The following is an 18,808-nucleotide window of genomic DNA, read 5'->3' on the forward strand; positions in this document are numbered from 1 at the left end:
TTAAAGGGTGTACCGGCTGTTAAAATATATTGTGGATTTTCGGCATTCGCAGGTGGTTGTGGTACCTAACCCCCGGGAATATGGGCGATCCATTGTACAACATGCTCCACCAGCACAAGCAATGCAATGATGGCAAGACTATAGGTATATGGAAGTAGGGGAGACAGTTGGACTGTAACTAATCCTCAAGTAAGTCTGAAAATGAATAAAGAGAATCAAACAAGTGTTAAATAGGACTGTAATTAAGAAATCAAATAATATTGAGTAAAGAAAGAGAACAATAATTGTTTTAAACAAAACTGTTTTACTTTCATAACCCCCCCCCCCCCCCCCCCCACCCCCCCCCCCCCCCCCCCCCCCCCCCCCCTCACCCGCTTTTACCCTGGGTTTTATCTTGGTTTTGTCTTGAGCCTACTTGCAGGGTACATGCTTGCTGTGTTACCTAGGTACTTTGTTGATTGGGAGTGAGAACCAAAATCCCAACTCTTGGCAAAATGAGAGAAATGGGATGTGACTCTTTCTGTAGCAGACCGGGCTCTTGCTCTCAAGACCATTTTCTTGCTAGCTTAAGTCTCTGCATAGCCTATTGGCGAGTTGCAGTGCCTTTGTTATCTTGTCTGGCACTTGGAGTCCCTCTCGTTTTCATTCTTTGCCGAGTTTGTGATGAAAACTCAAACCTATTGGATATGATGAGATATAAGATCTTTTCAGTTTATTCTCTGTGGAACTTTGTTGCAATATCTGAGTGAGGTGTGTCTGTGACCAGTAAAAGCCATAAGGTGCTGCCAAAGAAGGACCTGACGTCTTTTTTAATGCTGACAAGGAATACTTTTCCAAGCTTCATACTGTTATCAAACAAGCATACAACTTCCAGAAAAGTAGACAGTTGTACAGATTGGGCAAAGTCTCATGAAGTCAGAATCGTGGAACTGGCCTTTACATTTCTGAGCAACTTCTGGGTAGCAGTGTATTGACATAAGGTGTCTGAAGATGTCAGACTGCCTTTACTTCATTGTACGTAGGAGAAATGGTCCTGCAAATCTTTGGACACCATTTTCTTTGTACCTGCGGTGGGTGCTCAGCATGTAGTTACCCAAGCCTAAGGACTGTGCTTGGATAGTTAAATGAATGGGCCCTCTCTTCCTTCCCCCTTTCCCCCCTGCGAATCACCCAGCTGTAGAGCTTTAACTTTTATGATTCAATTCTCTCCTCTCCAATAGTGGGGGGTGGGGGCGGGGGTTAGGGCTATAATCTAACTCCTTCATTTTTCTTGGCCAGATTTTAGCTGTCTTGCAATATGAGTCACACACCCACCCATAAGGACCACAGTTGGTTTTCAGGGTTTTCTTATATGAGCAAGATTATAGACACTTCTCACTCTGGCTAAGAGAGATTCAACTTGCCAGTCAGTTGAGAGACAACCTAAGAAATTATTTTTGTACATTAAGGGCAATGGTTTGTATCTCTTTGGAACAAATGACACATTTTAAAAAGTACTAATGTGCATTTTTGTTAAGTATACATACGAGATTATTGTATCATAATCCAACCTTTACCAAACCACTTAATATCTGATACTGAAGGAGGAAGTGCTTGGTGATGGCAAGTGAATGGGAATTTTTCCACCAGTTAAATGTACCTTGGTATCAAGTTAGCAATCAGTTACAGCTTCCACTGAAGGATATTCATAGACAATATGCATAGTTTATATATCTAGGAAAAATACAAATTACTGTTGAAAATTTGTTAGGTTTTATTGTCTGTAAAGATTTTAAGTTTTGTGCTAATTTTCTATTTGGCACAAAACTGAGCTACACTTTTTTGGCATGTAGTCATGCAAAGAGTGATTGGATAAGTCTGTGCTTATTTTGTGTATTCTATTCAAGAAAAATAAATAAACTCATCAGTAAGCAGGCATCAGATCTCCAATCACTTTTTGTAACATTTCCCTGTAGAAAGCATGTTCATATGCCTTGGTATCTTCTCATCTGGTTTTGTGATAGTTGTCAAGGTATGTGTCTCTCTTTTATGTATCCTTTATTTCATAGGGCATGTCAGTCTGAACCTTCATAGTACTAGCTGTTTGTTTTTTTGAGTTTCAAGATAGTCTCCCAAAGTCCCTCATATCCTCTTCATGGAATAGCAGTACATGCATTCCCCGGGTTACGATGGGGGTTCCGTTCTTGAGACGCGTTGTAACCCGAAAATTGTCGTAAGCCGGAACATCATAAAAAATCCTAAGAAAACCTTACTTTTAATGCTTTGAGTGCATTGAAAACTATATAGACTGCATTCTTAATGCATTTTTCATAAAAAAACAAAAAAAAACCATCAAATATTGATTATTTTGCATTTTTGGTGTCATATTTCTTCTGTGAGATCAGCATTGTAGGCATTGTAACCCTGGAAATAATTTCTGATGAATATAATTGAAAAGCGCCTTGACCTCGGAATGTCGAAAGCCGAACCCGTCGTAACCCGGGGACTGCCTGTATTTCAAAGCTTGACCCTGCAGTTGGATGTTATGTCCACTATTTAGTATACTAGTACATTAAACATTAAATTATCTCTGCAGTTTTGCTTTTGTCTTTTACATGTGCTTCATTTTTATCCAACTTTAGTTTCAGGAATGAATTCGTGGCATTGTTGGTCCAGAAAATTTTTAAGTAAAGATTGAACTTTCAGTGGATTTTTGCCTTATAGTTATTTGGGATATTAAGAGTGATAGTCTGTACTTTATATGCACAATAAAGAAATTTTAAAACATTTATACTTCAGCTAATAACCATAACATTACTTTTCGGATTAGCCTACTAGACAGAGCCCAGTTCAATAGTTGTGAGCATTGAGTTGTCCATGCCCAGGTAGATAGTGACACGACATGCTTAACTGTTTCGGATGAGTAGATGGCGTTTGATCTAAACTTCTCGTTTCATATTCATGGGTTTTTTTATTTTAATTTGAGATTTTAATTTATTGATTTGCCTGTAATATGCCACTGCCAAACAGTTGTTTTTGCATTTGTCAGACATAAATTTTTTTTTTAAATGGTTGGTCACACTTTCTAAATAAAAACTTATTGATATGTTGTCTATGATAAGAATTTATTTACTGAAGGTTCTCCATCATATCTGATTTTCATTCATTTCAGACTGCTGTGCTTATGTTTGACCTGGCATGGAAACTCTCAAAAGACTCAAATGAACTTTTGTGGTAAGTTTAATAGCACTCACACTATTGCTCTGTTTTATGGGTTACATATGTTGCAGTAGATACAGTGGTCTCCCCGTATTCGCGGGGGACTCTGCGTAACCAGGACCCCCGCCAGTGAATATTAGAACCCACGAATGTTTGGAACCCCTATAAAAATGCTATAAACAGCCTATTTTGTTAGTTAAAACTCAAGAAAAACCCACTAAAATTTTTCATGCTTGGTTTTTTTAATAGTTTTATCACAATAAGTGCATTTTATGATGAAATTGAAAAAAAAAAAAAAAAAAAAAAAAAAAAAAAAAAACAGGAATTTGTGGATATTTCTCATAAAAAAATTCAGCGAATTTGCAAATTTTCTGCGAATAATGCAGGGAAACGTTCCCGAGAGAAATCCGCGAATCCGGAGAACGCAAATACGGGGGGGTCCACTGTACATAATTTGAAGTAAAAAGGAATACCTTTAGTTCCAGTTACAGTGTGTCCTCAACTTACAGCGGGATCTGTTCCAAAGCTGCGCTGTAAGTTGGGTTTTCGGCATTACTTGCACTTAAACAGCGCTCTTGGTGTCGAAACTCGAGTTATGGAACCTTATCTTCATCTTACAGTGCCCTAAGCATTGTTAACTTGATGCTCAACGGCACTTAATATGGAAACTGTAAAAATGGTGAAGAAAAGGTACCATAAGATCGAATTGCTGTAAGTTTGTGGTGCCATAAGTTGAGGACATGCTGTACCTGACAGAGCTTCACATTCTCTGTTAAGACTCTTAATTGAAATTATTACAATAATATATGGTTCCCTAGTGATTTTTTATCCTTTACTCTATTTTTTTTCTTGTAATTATGTAGCTAACTCATGTACCTCACGCAGCAACTTTTTTTTTTAACTTAGCAGTAGCACTTCTTTTGTTTCATTGCTTACATGTAGGTGACAGCCTTGCCCATTATTGTTGGAAAACAGAAACAACCTGGCAGCCATGCGTTGTGTGAACGTTGCTCAGTTTTGCAGCAGCTTTCTGGGATTTTCCTCCATTTCATTTGTATTTGGTGAAGTACAGTTGTTTTGTTTGGGTTGCATTTATGCTATAATTAATTCACAGTACCTGTCCATCTGGTGCCCATCCCTGTCCCTTATGACGCTCCTGATTGGCTGTTGATCAGCCAGTCACAAGGCTGGAAAGTTGCAAACTGGTCCATGTCTCTCAGAACATCATATAGTGAGCATCTCCACTCAAACCTCTCCTGACAGACATCTTTCATAAGTTATAACTTTCATTACACCTGAGTACCTGAAGGAAAGTAGTGTTACCAAGTTTCATCTCTAAACATCAACAAGCCATTGATTTAAGGATTTTAACCCTTAATGGACAGATTGATCCTCTGGAGTAGTTAATAACAGGTTTGGGGTGGTGGACGGATTGAGCTTGATGATAAAGAATATTAAGCGCCACTGATTGGGAAAGAATCGGGTGGGAAAGAGGGGCCAATACTTTTATAGCCCATAAATTCACTATTGGCAACTTTTACACTGGCTAAAATCACAAATTGGGCATCTCAGTATGTATTTCAGTTGTGCTTTCAACTTCAAGGGGGAATGTATTACATCTCTGTCTCACATGATCTTTTTGTAAATTTGCTCGTAAATATACCAAGGTGATGCTGTTGGTTTTCTGGGTCGACCTGTGTTCGCCGGTGAAAAGGTCCTTCTTAATACTTTTCTGATATAAATAATTTCCAAATATACCAGAGAAAGTTAAACCATTGGTATGCAGAGGTTACTACCCTCGCGCGAGCACCTCAAGGGCGTCGTGTATAAAGAAAGGGCGTGTGAAAGCCACTAAACACAGGTCATCTTCCAATTAGATTACTCCTTCGTCAACATATGAACACGGGATGTGCCGATACAGCGGTCTCAACCACACCGCTCCGACTCACCCAGTCCCCGCCCGATGCGAGCGCCATCTTACATCCTTCTTTTGGACTCGTGAGCGTAGTAATTGTGCGAATTGTGTCTGTAATTTTCTACGATTTCTGGATTTATTACATCATGGCTGAAGCTCTACCTTCACCTGGACCAATGTTAAGTACCATAAATTCTGTTTTCTTTTAAAAAACAGCTTATGAATCGGTATTTACACGTAATTTTGGGGTTATATGAGCATGGTACCGGCCATGCGCTTACAACCGATCGTAAACAAAGCATGTTGGTTTCGGTCTGCCCCTACGTGTATTTTGAGATAGCTTTTAGCTTTCTTTTTTAATGCCACATTCGATCGTTCGTCTCACAGAGTTTTTACTGTGCAGATTATAATTCAGTTTAATTACAGGAGTTTGTACGTATTTGCACAGTTTATGATATTGGACCTCACGAGTCCCGTTATTATTATTATTTAAGTAGTCTTGTTTAAGCGAGGAAGAGGGCTCCTTTGGACAGTCAGAAGTAGTGCGTATTTATTAACATCTTACATGTCCAAACAGTATTTAAAACGTTGAGAAAATTCTTACTGTTTTAGTCTATAAGGTGAAATACCGCGTCAGACCATCAGGCCGCGGTTACGATTGGCCTTTTGTGATGTTTTACTCTAGTCCTCTCTTCCTCGCTTACTCATGTTTTTTATTTATGACTATCAGTTTATTATATAGTTTTATGGTTTATCATAAGGAACTTGTCGTTCATATACGAATTGTATTAACTACTGTCTAGTACTGGAAGAGGCTGGAGACATCCCCCTCTTTTCAGTTACCTTGTAGTAGCCCGCTCGAACAATATTACTAGCAAGGTTGGATTATTTCCCCCTTTTGTTAGTCTGAGTTAAGTACTATCTTAACAGTTCTAAGTACATAGGTTACAGGGAATTGGGGAAAGATTTCCCCCTTCCGTGTGCAAGAGAGGCTGGATTGATCCCCCTCTTTCGTGACCTGATTGTACTTTAAGCTTGGCTACGTATTAAGGTTATTAGGCTTTAGTTTAATCTAGATAAACTCTTATATTTTATGTTTTCATTCAAGGTATTCCATACATGAGGTAGTACCATTCTTGAACATAGTTAGCCTAGGCCTCTGTTCTTGGTCCAGACCGATAACATTGTATCATAGGGTACCACCAGGTGTTAATGCCAATTATAAACGTAGTCTTGGGAACCACTTTCTATAGTGTTCCCCGACTTTACCGAAGAATTAACTTTAATCGGTAATTCTGTTTTTGGTGGTACTATACGCTATAAGTTATCGCGGATGGTCCATTAACATCGTGGTTAAGATCAACCACTATCGGCCGCCATTTGCGTTTGTTTTCCTTTCGGGATTTCCTCCCCAGCATTTCTTCCATCAATAAGCCACCCCCCATTCCTTTCTTTCCCCTCCCCGCCCATGGCTTGGGGAAGATATGGAAAAGGTGGAGGGGTAGATAATTCAATAAGAATTACCTTACGGAACTCCGTTCGCCGGAGATCCACCGTGAGGAGACTCCGTCTTATTAAAAGGTTACCATTAGAAATGTTTGTTGATTTTATCATGTTGTATGAGATGTTTTGTACATCATCTCCGGCATTGCCTAGGTCGATTGGGAACACCTCCCCCCGTTAGGCTTTCCGTTTTCTTGATATGGTACACATCCTCAGCTCCGGTAATATGGCTCCGGTGATGTACTTCACCGGAGATTAGCAAGATTAACAATTATTCTCTAAAAAGAAATATGGATTTACCTTGTTGATACGGTAGTCATTTTCTCCGGAGATCACCGGACCTCCGGGATATACGGAATAAAATTGTGAATATTTCTGTTTAACGTACGTTACACTCTCCGTTTAATAGTGTTAGCTACAACGAGACTTTACATGCATGCTAAGTTAAGAATACTTGCATGCTTTATTTCTAAGTTAGTTCAATAAGGAGAGTGGGGTACTTATTTAAATATTATATTACAGAAAGTCCGTTGCGCCTTCCAAGGATGTCCAGGGAATTTCAGTGATCCGGTGGGACATGACTGCTGTCGGTCCCACGCTCATTGCTCGATCTCCTTCATAGCTGAAGAAGGCCAGACCCCGTACATGATCTGGTTCCCGGAGTCTTGCGCATGGTGTTTTGAGTTGACCTCAATCTTGTTAAACGATGAGGTAAGATCAAGTAACAAATGGGTACACAATTCTTGATTGTTCGATTAATATAGACATAATTATAGTTTAATTGTTAGTCAATACGACCCGTTTATTCCTATCCCCTCTTACAGGCGGATGAGGAGAGTTTGAAGACGGCCAAGGCAAGTCTTCGACAGTGGGTGTCCGGATTCGGCCGTAATGCTCCACAAGGCTGTCCTTATGTGCTGGATAGCACTTTAGCTACCCGTCTGTTCCCCGGTTCTCCGTCGGCTGCAGTGAAGAGTGAAGTAGCTGCTCCGATTATAGAAGCCATTCGAGCGCGGCTATGGCTCCAAACCAGGACGACCAACAAATGACGGGAGATGTGGCTGCTCTGGACATTCATCTAGAACCGATGGATGAGCAGGTAAGTGGCGTAGAGGTTCCGGCAGGATCCTTCTTTATTTCTCCTACCCCCTCTTCTTCTTCCTCTTCTTTCCTAGGTTTCGATAAATCTGTTCCTTCACCTTGGGAAGGTTCTAGGTCAGTCCGACCCAAGGTGAAGCCTTTGAAGGCATCAAAGCCTTCATCGAAGGCGTCTAAGTCAACTCCGTTGGCGAAATCAGCGTCGTCTCCGGCCCCTAGGCCATTGACTTCGTATGATTCTTCGCCAGCTGCCAAGGCACCTCCTCCTTCTAAGGACAGAGGGGTAAGTCCGCTAAACCCAAGACGACGGAGCTTGACTTACAATCTGACCTCCTCGTGGACAAACTTTTGTCAAGGTTTAGAGAGGTAGTGGATGAGAGGCTGGATGAGGAGAATTCTTCCTACTCCGGCTCCCACTCCAGCCACGCAGTCGGTTGACTGATATAGTGGCGGAGCAGCTAAAGCCGATCAGAGATTTGATCGCAGGTCTGCTCCAATCCGGAACTCAAAGCTGCTCCATCGGCAGTGCCGGATGCATCAAAATTACCGCCGTTCGATAAGAACAACCCTTGGCGGTTGCACTCCACGCTCCATACTTGGATGGCACACTAACCCTTGAAGGTCTGGGTACTCGACCTTGTCAGATTTCGAGTTTTACCCAGAAGGACTCCAGTTTCCTTTCAATGGGGTTTTGTTCAGACTGACGGAGAATGCATTAGTCAGAATGGATAAAGTTCCTAAGGAAACAGTTATTTTCCCGAAGGAACAAGCCCAAGCTGTCTGGGCTCGCATATGACTGATTGGGGTTGTACAAATACGAAATAACCCCTCACAAAAGGATCGTATTACGATCTTTACATCTCCACAGGACATCTCTTCTCCGTTCATTGATAAGATCACAGAGCTTACAATTCAGGCTGAGAATGATGATCTGCCAATGCCGACTCTCAAAGAGACGGATGCTACCTCCCTCCTCATGTCCAGCCACTAGAGAATTCTGGCAGGACGTTCCGTCGACTTTCACAGTCGGAAAACTAGACGCAGGACTGTGCGTCTTCTTTGTTTTCAGAAAGACTCCCGAAACTGCCGGATAACTTACTTAAGCAGAGTTTGAGGCAAGATCAAGGTGGCTAGGTCCATCAACGCAGTGACATCACTGGAGTTGGTGGCCTCCATATATAAAGAAGAGCAGCTTTTCAAGGTCTTAGCTAAGAGCCTCTTACAAACTTATCAGCTGGACCACCTTCATGAATTCATTGCAGCCAGGAAAAGCTGCAGGAAACATGTGTTAGCTGAGGGCGACTATTAGGCACGAGCCTAATAGACTGATCAAGTCTTCCTTCTGGGGAAAGAATCTCTTTCCTCAAGAAGAAGTAGACAAGGTGCTACAGGAAGGCGGCCAGGACGAACCAAAACCTTCGAGTTCGTTGGGGTCTCTCTTCCAAACGGAAGTTCGACCCTACAGCGAAGCACCAGAACCCAAAGAAGAAAACAAAAAGTATTTTACTACTTACAAGGGGTTCCGTAGTCAGCAACGCCAACAAACAAATCCTCCAACCCAAGTGTCGAAACCTTCGACATCAAAAACCACTCAACCACAACAATTTATGATTGTACCCCACCCGCACCTCAGGGCAGACAGTCACCAGCCACAGCAACATGGATGTCTTCTCCGGCATTTAACCTGGCCTACGAAGCCCACCGGAGCCTTTCGAGGATACCCTAGACAATCCGGTGGTAATAGAGCTAGAGGACAGTTCCGCCAACGTGGCGGACCTAGAACCAGAGGCGCAAGGGGTGGTAGAGGATACAAGCCGACCCATAATCAATGAGAAGGACCGGGTAGGAGGGAGACTGTACCGGTTCAGAGATCAATGGACCTTCAGCCCTTGGGCACACAGTATTGTTTCCAAGGGTCTGGGTTGGAAGTGGAAGAAGGGGTCCCCACCTCCTCCGGTGAATTTCTTTCAGACACCTACACCGGATCTGAAAGAATACACCAAAGATCTCCTACAGAAAAAGGCTATAAAGAGAGTAAAAAGCCTAAAATTCCAGGGACGTCTGTTCACTGTTTCCAAAGAAGAATTCGTACAAAAGAAAAAGAGTAGTCCTGGACTTGTCCAAACTGAATTCTACATTCTCTGCGACAAGTTTCCGTATGCTGACTGTCTCGCAGGTACGGACCTTACTTCCCCGTGGGGCCGTCACCACCTCTATAGATCTTACAGACGCTTATTATCATGTTCCGATGGCAAGAAATTTCTCTCCCTACCTAGGCTTCCGCTTAGGCAGAAAATCCTATGCATTCAAGGTGATGCCGTTCTGTCCTCAACATTGCTCCCAGGATATTTACGAAACTAGGAGAGACAGTAATTGCAACAACTCAGGAACCAAGGAATAATGCTAGTAGCCTTACATAGACGATTGGCTCATTGGGCGAAAACAGTAGAAGATTGCCACAAAGCAACAAACAAAGTAATTCAGTTCTTGCAAAGTCTAGGATTTCAGTTGAACTTCGAAAAATCCCGGCTACAACCAGCAAGTCAGTTCGATTGGCTGGGTATTCATCGGGACTTGAAAGAGCACAAGCTATCTCTTCCACCCAAGAAAGCCAAAGAGATAGCATTAGCAACGAAACAATTTATCAAGAACTAAAATGATAACAAGACGAGCTTTAGAAAGAAATTCTCGGCTTACTCCAATTTGCCTCAGTTAACAGGCGTCCTACTGAAAGCCAAACTCAAAGACATCAATCGAGTTTGGAAAAAGAGAGCAAAGATACATTTAAGAGACAAAGTATCTACAATTCCCTCCGTTTTAATAAAGAGGACTACTCACATGGACACAGTCCAAGAAACTGACCAAATCCAGTTCTTTACAAATCCCACCCCCCTCCTCAAGTGACGATTCTACAGACGCGTCACTCAGTGGTTGGGGGGGTTACTCCCAACACCAAATGTTTCAGGGAATCTGGTCACTCAATATGAAACACAGTTTCACATAAATGTGTTGGAAGCAATGGCAGTGTTTCTAACCTTGAAACAATTGCATCACCACAAGACAAGTCATGTGAGGATAGTCTCAGACAATTCAGTGGTAGTCCACTGCTAAACACAGGAGGTTCCAAATCACCCAATCTGAATCATGTTATAGTAGCAATATTTTCCTTGGCAGCAAAAAGAAACTGGTTCCTGTCAGCAACACATCTGGCAGGAGTAAAAACGTTATAGCGGACGCTTTATCCAGAACCAAACCTTTAGAATCGGAGTGGTCCCTAGACATGAATTCATTTCGGTGGATACCAGACTAGTTCCAGATCTCCAGGTAGACTTGTTTGCGACATGCACCAACCACAAACTTCCTTGCTACGTGCCCCCAACCTGACCCTAGGCCTATGCCATGGACGCATTAACCTTAGATTGGAACCACTGGCAGAAGATTTATCTGTTCCCTCCAGTGAATCTTCTGATGAAGGTGTTACACAAACTACGTTTCTTCAAAGGATCAGTGCCCTAGTAACACCCAACTGGCCCAAAAGCAATTGGTTTCCGCTCCTACTAGAGCTGAAGCTCCATCCCAGACGGATCCCACATCCAAAGTTGACACAAATAGTTCAAAACTCAGACTGTGTCAGCTTCCTCAAGAGTAGTTCAAACCCTAACTTTGTGGACTTCATGAAATTTGCTGCTCATAAAGATGCAAATATCGATCCGGAAAACGTCTTATTCATAGAATCTGACAAAGGGATTCAACGCTTAGGCAATATGATTCGGCTGTTAAGAAGTTAGCGGAGTTTATAAAGAATTTCGATATTCTTCAAATGACCCAAATTTGGCCATTTCATTTTTTAAAACCTTGTTTGATAAAGGCCTAGCCGCTAGTACTATTACTTACGATTGAAGTACGGCGCTGAAAAAGATTTTTCAAGTCGGATTTAATATTGATTTAGCAGATTCTTATTTTTCATCCATTCCCAAAGCTTATGCTCGACTTAGACCTACAATTCGTCCTCAAAAGGTCACGTGGGTTTTTAAACGATGTTTTAAAACTAGCCTCAGATATCAACAACGAATCTTGCTCTTACATTTCTCTACTGAGAAAAACTTTGTTTCTTACAGCCATGGCCTCAGGTGCCAGAATTCAGAATTAGCAGCTCTCTCACGTAATCCTGAGAACTTAGATTCCTCCCATCAGGAGAAGTACTGCTCTCTCCGGATAGGAGTTTTTCCTAGCTAAAAATGAAGATCCTCAAAATAGATGGTCTCCTTGGAAAATTATACCTCTACCTCAGGATACATCCCTATGTCCTGTGGTAACTCTTAAACAAAGCCTTTTTTTAGCTAGTATCCTCCTCATGTTCCTCTCTGGTCATTTATTTGCCAGAGAGAAAGGGGGTACTATCTCAATTCAAGGTATTAGACAGCAAATACTCTACTTCATAAAGCAAGCTAATCCAGAATCTTTTCCACATGCTCATGATATTCGGGCTTATAGCTACCTCAATTAATTATTTTCAAAATATGAATTTTGATGACCTTAAGAAGTATAACGGGTTGGGTTTGGAAATCTCCTCGGGTCTTTAAACGCCACTACCTAAGAATATTCAAGCCTTAAAATTTTCCACTATTAGCGGCGGGGAGTTTAATCTCTTCGGACTAACTTTCCTTACTTCAATTTCGTCCCATTCCTTATACTGTCACCTTTCTACCTGCCACTCTCGCCACGATGCCTCTCACCTCGGTAGATCAGATTCAGCCACCCAAGTATCATGCTTCTCCTTAGAATATCGTTCATTCTTAGATTCGGCTTAATCATACCTGTATATATTGGATTATTAAATGTATATGACTTTTACATTTTTGTTTTATGTATGCATATTTGTTTTAGTAATTAAGTTATAATATAAGTTATATTCTTAAGTTTTAGAAATTAAGATTGATGTATGCATATTTAGGGATTAAGCTATAATATAAGTTATATTCTTAACTTTAGACATTAAGTTTATATTCTACTATTAATTACTTAATGAAGATTGATCGATTAATTGATGTTTTCGTTATCCTTTTTATTAATTTCAATTCATGAGCTTGGAAGGCATTCTCTGGTATTTTTTCACCGGCGAACACAGGTCGACCCAGAAAAGGGATTTTGACAAAGGAAAAATCTATTTCTGGGGAGAGACCTGTGTCGCCCGGTGAAACCCTACCCTGTTTCCCATCCCATTCCTTTCCAAGCCATTACTGAAAATCTATGACAGAAGGATGTAAGATGGCGCTCGCATCGGGCGGGGACTGGGGTGAGTCGGAGCGGTGTGGTTGAGACGCTGTATCGGCACGTCCCATGTTCATATGTTGACGAAGGAGTAATCTAATTGGAAGATGACCTGTGTTTAGTGGCTTTCACACGCCCTTTATTTATACGACGCCCTTGAGGTGCTCGCGCGAGGGTAGTAACCTCCCTGCATACCAATGGTTTAACTTTCTCTGGTATATTTGGAAATTATTTATATTAGAAAAGTATTAAGAAGGACCTTTTCACCGGGCGACACAGGTCTCGCCCCAGAAATAGATTTTTCCTTCGTCAAAATCCCTTTTTGTTCTTGTCTTTTACAATAGCAAATATGATTTTACAAAGCAAGATGCAAAGAAATATTAGAAAAACATGTAAGCAGATCCTTTCTCTCCCCCCCCCACCTCCCACTCATTGGTGGGGTGTCTGTCAGTGGGTAACCACCAACTAAAATGTCTGTCATTAGCACCGCAGTATTCTAGGATGTGCAGTAATGTTGTAGTACAAATTTTATTTGGTATCTCCATATTGGATGCAGATCCTGTCTCCTCCTCTCCCCTCCCCACCCCTCCCCACCATTGTGGGGTGTCTGTCAGCGGGTAACCACCCACTAAAATGTCTGTCATTACCACTGCAGTACTCTAGGATGTGCAGTGATATTGTAGTACCAAATTTTTACTTGGCATCTCCATGTTGGATGCAGATCCTGTCTCGCCCTCCCCCATCCTCACTCATTGGGTTGGTCTGTCAGGGGGTAACCACCCACTAAAACATGTCATACCACCGCAGTACTCTGCAGTGCTATTGTAGTACAAATTTTACTTGGTATCTCCGATGTTGGATGCAGATCCTGTCTCCCCCTCCCATCTTGTTGTTGGGTGTCTTTCAGGGGGTAACCACCCACTAAAATGTCTGTTATTACCACCACAGTACTCTAGGATGTGCAGTACTATTGTAGTACAAATATTACTTGGTATCTCCATGTTGGATGCAGATCCTGTCTCCTCCTCCCCCTCCCCACTCGTTGTGGGGCATATTTCAGGGGGTAACCACCCACTAAAATGTCTGTCATTACCACCACAGTACTCTAGGATGTGTTGTGCCATTTTAGTGTAAATTTACTTGGTAACTCCTAAGTTGGATCTAGATCCAATTAACTCCCCCTTTTCAGTGCGTCTGTCAGGGGGAACCCACCCTCCAGAATGTCTATCACTGGTCATTCTATAATCAGCAGAGTCTGCAGATGTATGTATATATTATTTTCATCTGGTTATCATATACTGGATCTAGACCCCAAAATCTAACAAGCAATTAGTGGTTGCCCATGTTGAAATAAAACCTGCCCCATATATTTTTTGGCAGACAGTCAGTTTCACAGTTTACAAGTCTACTCCTAAATACTAGTAGGGGTTACAGTTGGTATTTCGTTCGTTGTATCTCAATGGTCCGGGCTGCGGGACTATGGAGGTGCAGGCCATTTTTGCTTCTCACTACTTGAAGGAAGTAGAAACACTGTTCAACGATTGCAGTATCTTGGGTCTGTTATTGGTGGCTGGCATGGAATTGGGTGAAGAATCATAGTTAGCACTCATTTCCTCTTACTATCTTTTTATCTTGGTGTATGGTTTTTGATTTTTGTGGAGCCTTGGGGTATAAGGTACCTGGAGTATCCACCCATAGCATAGGGTGTGGTTTTTAACAAGTTTTTTCAGAGCAGGTGACAGTGTTGTTTTGTTTGTTAATGTATGCTTTGTAAGTCATTAGGCATATCCTCCACTACAAAGCTCCCACTTACGTATAGGCACTCCATGGCTCAGCCACGCCATTATGGGTTAAGGTGAGTACCAACCAGAGGCAGTATTCACCTGTAGTAGCTCTCTTACCAGGTAAGGAAATAACAAGCATTGCATAAAGTGCTGGCAGGTTTTTCTACTTCAAATTCATTTATCATGCTTTAATGTTGTGGAAGTAGACTATGAACATCACCATTCAGTGTGGGATTCAGCTATGTAATTACCTGGTGAGTTACTCATATGAAAATGACATTTTCATTATAAAATTAAATTTTATAAATACTTAACAAGTAATTACAGAATCAAAGCCCGCCCTCCTCCTCTCTTATGGACATGACAAACAAATTGGATAATGGCTGTCAGGTTGTTTCTGTTTTCCCACAGTAGTAGGGGGGCTTGTCACATACATTTAAGCAAACAAACAAAATATGTGCTACCGCTAAGGTAAAAAAAGTGTCTGCATGAGGTTGTTACGTTAGCTATGCAATTCCTTGGTAAGTCTATATAAAACTTAATTTTTATTATGAAAATTTCACATTATAATGGTTTACATTTAAAATGTTTTAATTTTCCTTTTTGTTTTTTATAGGTGGGCAATTACTGGAGCTACAGATTTACTGATGTGTGAGAAAACTGAGCAAGTAAATATTTACTAATGACTGCCAGTCTACAAATCATGTTTCCCGTTTGAATCACAAGACACGGATGATCAGCCCCTTGACTGCTTAAGAATAACCTTTGAGAAAGAGTATCCTTTGTAGCATATCAGCAGCTCTGATCATCTTCAGCATTCTGCCCATAAGCAGGATTTTATATTACTTGTAATCTTACATTCTTTAATATTTTCTTTTCATTTTTTACATTCAAACTTTTTGCAATGCATCAAGTATTCTGATCCTCCCTTCTTGGTAAATTGACCTTTGTTCTAGGTGCTTGTTTATTACCCATAAATCTAATGCATACCGACTAACCCAGTTCCTCTTCTTATCCATATTTAATGCATGCAGAAGCAAAAGTGCCATTTTTAAGAGATGGAGACAGTTGCATTCAGCATTTTGCAACTTTAAACAATAATTGTTCCTACATGATATGCAAACTGTCAGTCCTTTACAATAGGAATTACTTTTAGTGCAGCTGGAAAACGGCTGTTGAAAGGTGATGGAGTACGTTAACTACAGACTATGGGTGGAAGTCCTGTCCATCCAATCGGTATAGTACACCCACCTTGCTTTTGGGTGTTGGTGAAGAAGGATGTGTTATCTTCTCCTCTCTACTGCTGTTTGACTGCTTATGTTTTAGTGTACTGATAATATTGCTGATACAGTGGAACCTCGGTTTTTGTACATAATCCGTTCTGGAACCTCCCATGAAATCCAAAACGTACAAAAACTGAAACAATACTAATTCCCATAACTGGTTAAGGGAAAAAAAAACCTCCCATGAAATCCAAAACGTACGAAAACTGAAACAATACTAATCCCATAAGGATAATATAAGTACATTAATGCATTCCAGACCCCCAAAAATATTAACAAAAATACATTTATAGGGAATAAACACAGTTTTTTACATACAGAAAAAATAGAAAACAATGAGAAATAAATATAAATGACTAATGAAATGAATACGTGAACATTTAACATCACTTTTACCTTTATGGAAAACAGTTGTTAGCATATGGAAGATGGAGAGGAGTGGAGAGGGAGGAGGAGAGGTTATTGTTTGGAAGGGGAATCTCCCTCCAGAAGGACTTCAGGTATCAAGGACCTATTTGGGGTTATTTCTCTTTGTTTTTAACTGGCACTATCTAAGGCTACTTCCCCTCTTCGTTTTTTACCGTCACTAGGACCAGCTTGAGAGTTACCGGACCCCTATCGCACAAAAAAATTTCCAGAGACATTTGTTTCTGGTGTTATTTTAAAATTTGCCTAAAGGTAAACACGGCATTGTCTTTGAATATATTGGAGACACAGATTACAACTTTGTTGGGTTGATAATTCTCCACAAAATTTTTTACATCATTCCTCTTTACCAACATGTCCTTAATCCCTGAATTAGGCACATAATGTATGCCCATTCGCTCTGAATTTTCAACCAGCCTCTGCTGGCCTTAAATTCACTAACAGCAGTGCTTATTGTAGGCATTTTCTCACTTTGAGATCGGTACGCAACTTCCTCCAACACTTTGCTACGAGTTCTTCCTTAAATTCCTTAGTGTTTCTTGCCTTTTTGTACAGAAGGGCTAGCACTTGGAACTTTCTTTGGCCCCATGATGGCTTATTTAGCAGCTGCACTCGAATAAAAAAGCACAAAAAGTACAAAAACAACTAACACAAAAGTAGAATGGGTCATAAAAAAATATGGGATGCTTTTGTTTGGGTGCTCGATATGGGGCTCAGTCATTCGGTGGGTTCCGGATTGAGTGTCTCCGAGTGTACGAAAACTGAGGAAACATACGATGGCAGACAAAATTTCATAGAAAAAAGTGATTCCTAGAATTTTCTGTGGAGTCTATCTATAAACTATTCATGTGAAAACTCACCCATTCAAAGATTTTTTTTTATCATAAGGTAACATTCTGTATTTTCATATTTTTTAGACAATTCTGTACTGTACCTACATAATACACATTTTATGGTAATGATTTACAGTACGTACTAATTTTCAAATATTAATATTAAGTCTAATAGGATTAAATACTAATCAAAATAATAATTTCTCTCTCTCTCTCTCTCTCTCTCTCTCTCTCTCTCTCTCTCGGGCTTCTCTCTCTCTCTTCTCTTCTCTTCCTCTCTCTCTCTCTCTCTCTCTCTCACTGAGATGAGTATGAGAGAATTTATATGCATATGGTTGACAGCTCCTGTAGGACAATTAGTACTTACATATTATAGGGAGCATTGACAGTATGTTACTTCGAGCTGATGGAATGCTCCAACGGTGTTGGTGTGCTTAAGCAAACTATGGGCACGATAACCACAAATCAGCAAATATCGAAATTTTTTGTAGAATCAAGAAGGAATGCAAGGAAAAAAGAAGAAAAGGGTTTGTGGGGGGTGTGGCTCATGTGGACGTACAAGCTGACTCGGGATTGTGTCATGTGATTTTTATGTCACAAGGGAGTGGCTGAAGAAGGTACTAGAACAATGGGTGCTTGCATATGTGTGGGTATCAAAAGGGGTTATATAATGAAGTGCCCAGCAAAGGTTGATTATTTTGGCAGTGATTTGTATTGGTGAGAAGTCCTGCCCATCAAGGCACCAAGGCACTAGATTTTCTAGTAAGGTAAGGGATTTTATTGTTTGAGTGATGGGCACTGTCATTTGCATTGAACATGTTTTATTAAACATTCTCCATATGCACTGCCTGAAGCTTATATCTGTGAAGTGACTGGGAGACAAGTTATCCTTTTGTTTTGCCTGAGGTTTTTTACATTTTATACCTTTTTTTCTTTTCCCATGTAGGCAATTTATTTTCTCTCTAAAAGAAGTGACCTTTGTTTGTGCCCAGATGTATTTGGTTCAGGTCACGTGATAAGCGAATTTTTGACGCATGGTTATGACTTCGATCGTGATAGACTGACATTTTATTGGGATATTTAATATGATGAGATTCAATTTTCCATTTAAAACTTATTTACCAGAAGTAAGGACAGTCATGGCCCTTCTTCATTTTTTTCATGTTAAGGTTGTGAATAAAACTTGTATTTTTTTTAGTTACTTTGTTCTGTGATTATTCACGAGGGAGAGTGATGCACAGATGCTACATTGATTGTTAGAGGTAAGTGGTGTGTGTTGTGTGTTTTTTTTTTTTTTTTTTTTTTTTTTTTTTTTTCATGAGATTGAAATTTGATGATAGAATTAAAAGGGATAGAAGTAAAAGTGGAAGATAAGAGTGGCAGCAGTGCTATGAAGCTTACTTAATTAGTTAATTAAGTAAACACGCCTTCAGAGAGACTAGTTTGGGTAGTTAAAATAGGTTTGGCAAGTTAGCAACTCAAGACAGATGACATGAG

At 40.6% G+C, this 18,808-nt stretch overlaps 1 protein-coding gene across 1 annotated transcript in view; it reads left to right on the forward strand.

Annotated features, from left to right (window-relative positions):
* LOC135226718 (cell division control protein 45 homolog) overlaps positions 1 to 18,808 on the forward strand; it is a 295,413-nt gene that overhangs the window by 83,054 nt on the left and 193,551 nt on the right. Inside the window, 5 exon segments of the mRNA XM_064266425.1 lie at positions 3,152 to 3,213; positions 15,386 to 15,435; positions 15,438 to 15,464; positions 15,467 to 15,496; positions 15,499 to 15,544. Of these exon segments, the coding sequence (XP_064122495.1) occupies positions 3,152 to 3,213; positions 15,386 to 15,435; positions 15,438 to 15,464; positions 15,467 to 15,496; positions 15,499 to 15,544 (215 nt within the window).

This window comes from Macrobrachium nipponense, chromosome 15 (genome assembly GCF_015104395.2).
Source record: "Macrobrachium nipponense isolate FS-2020 chromosome 15, ASM1510439v2, whole genome shotgun sequence".
NCBI classification, from domain to species: Eukaryota; Metazoa; Arthropoda; class Malacostraca; order Decapoda; family Palaemonidae; genus Macrobrachium; species Macrobrachium nipponense.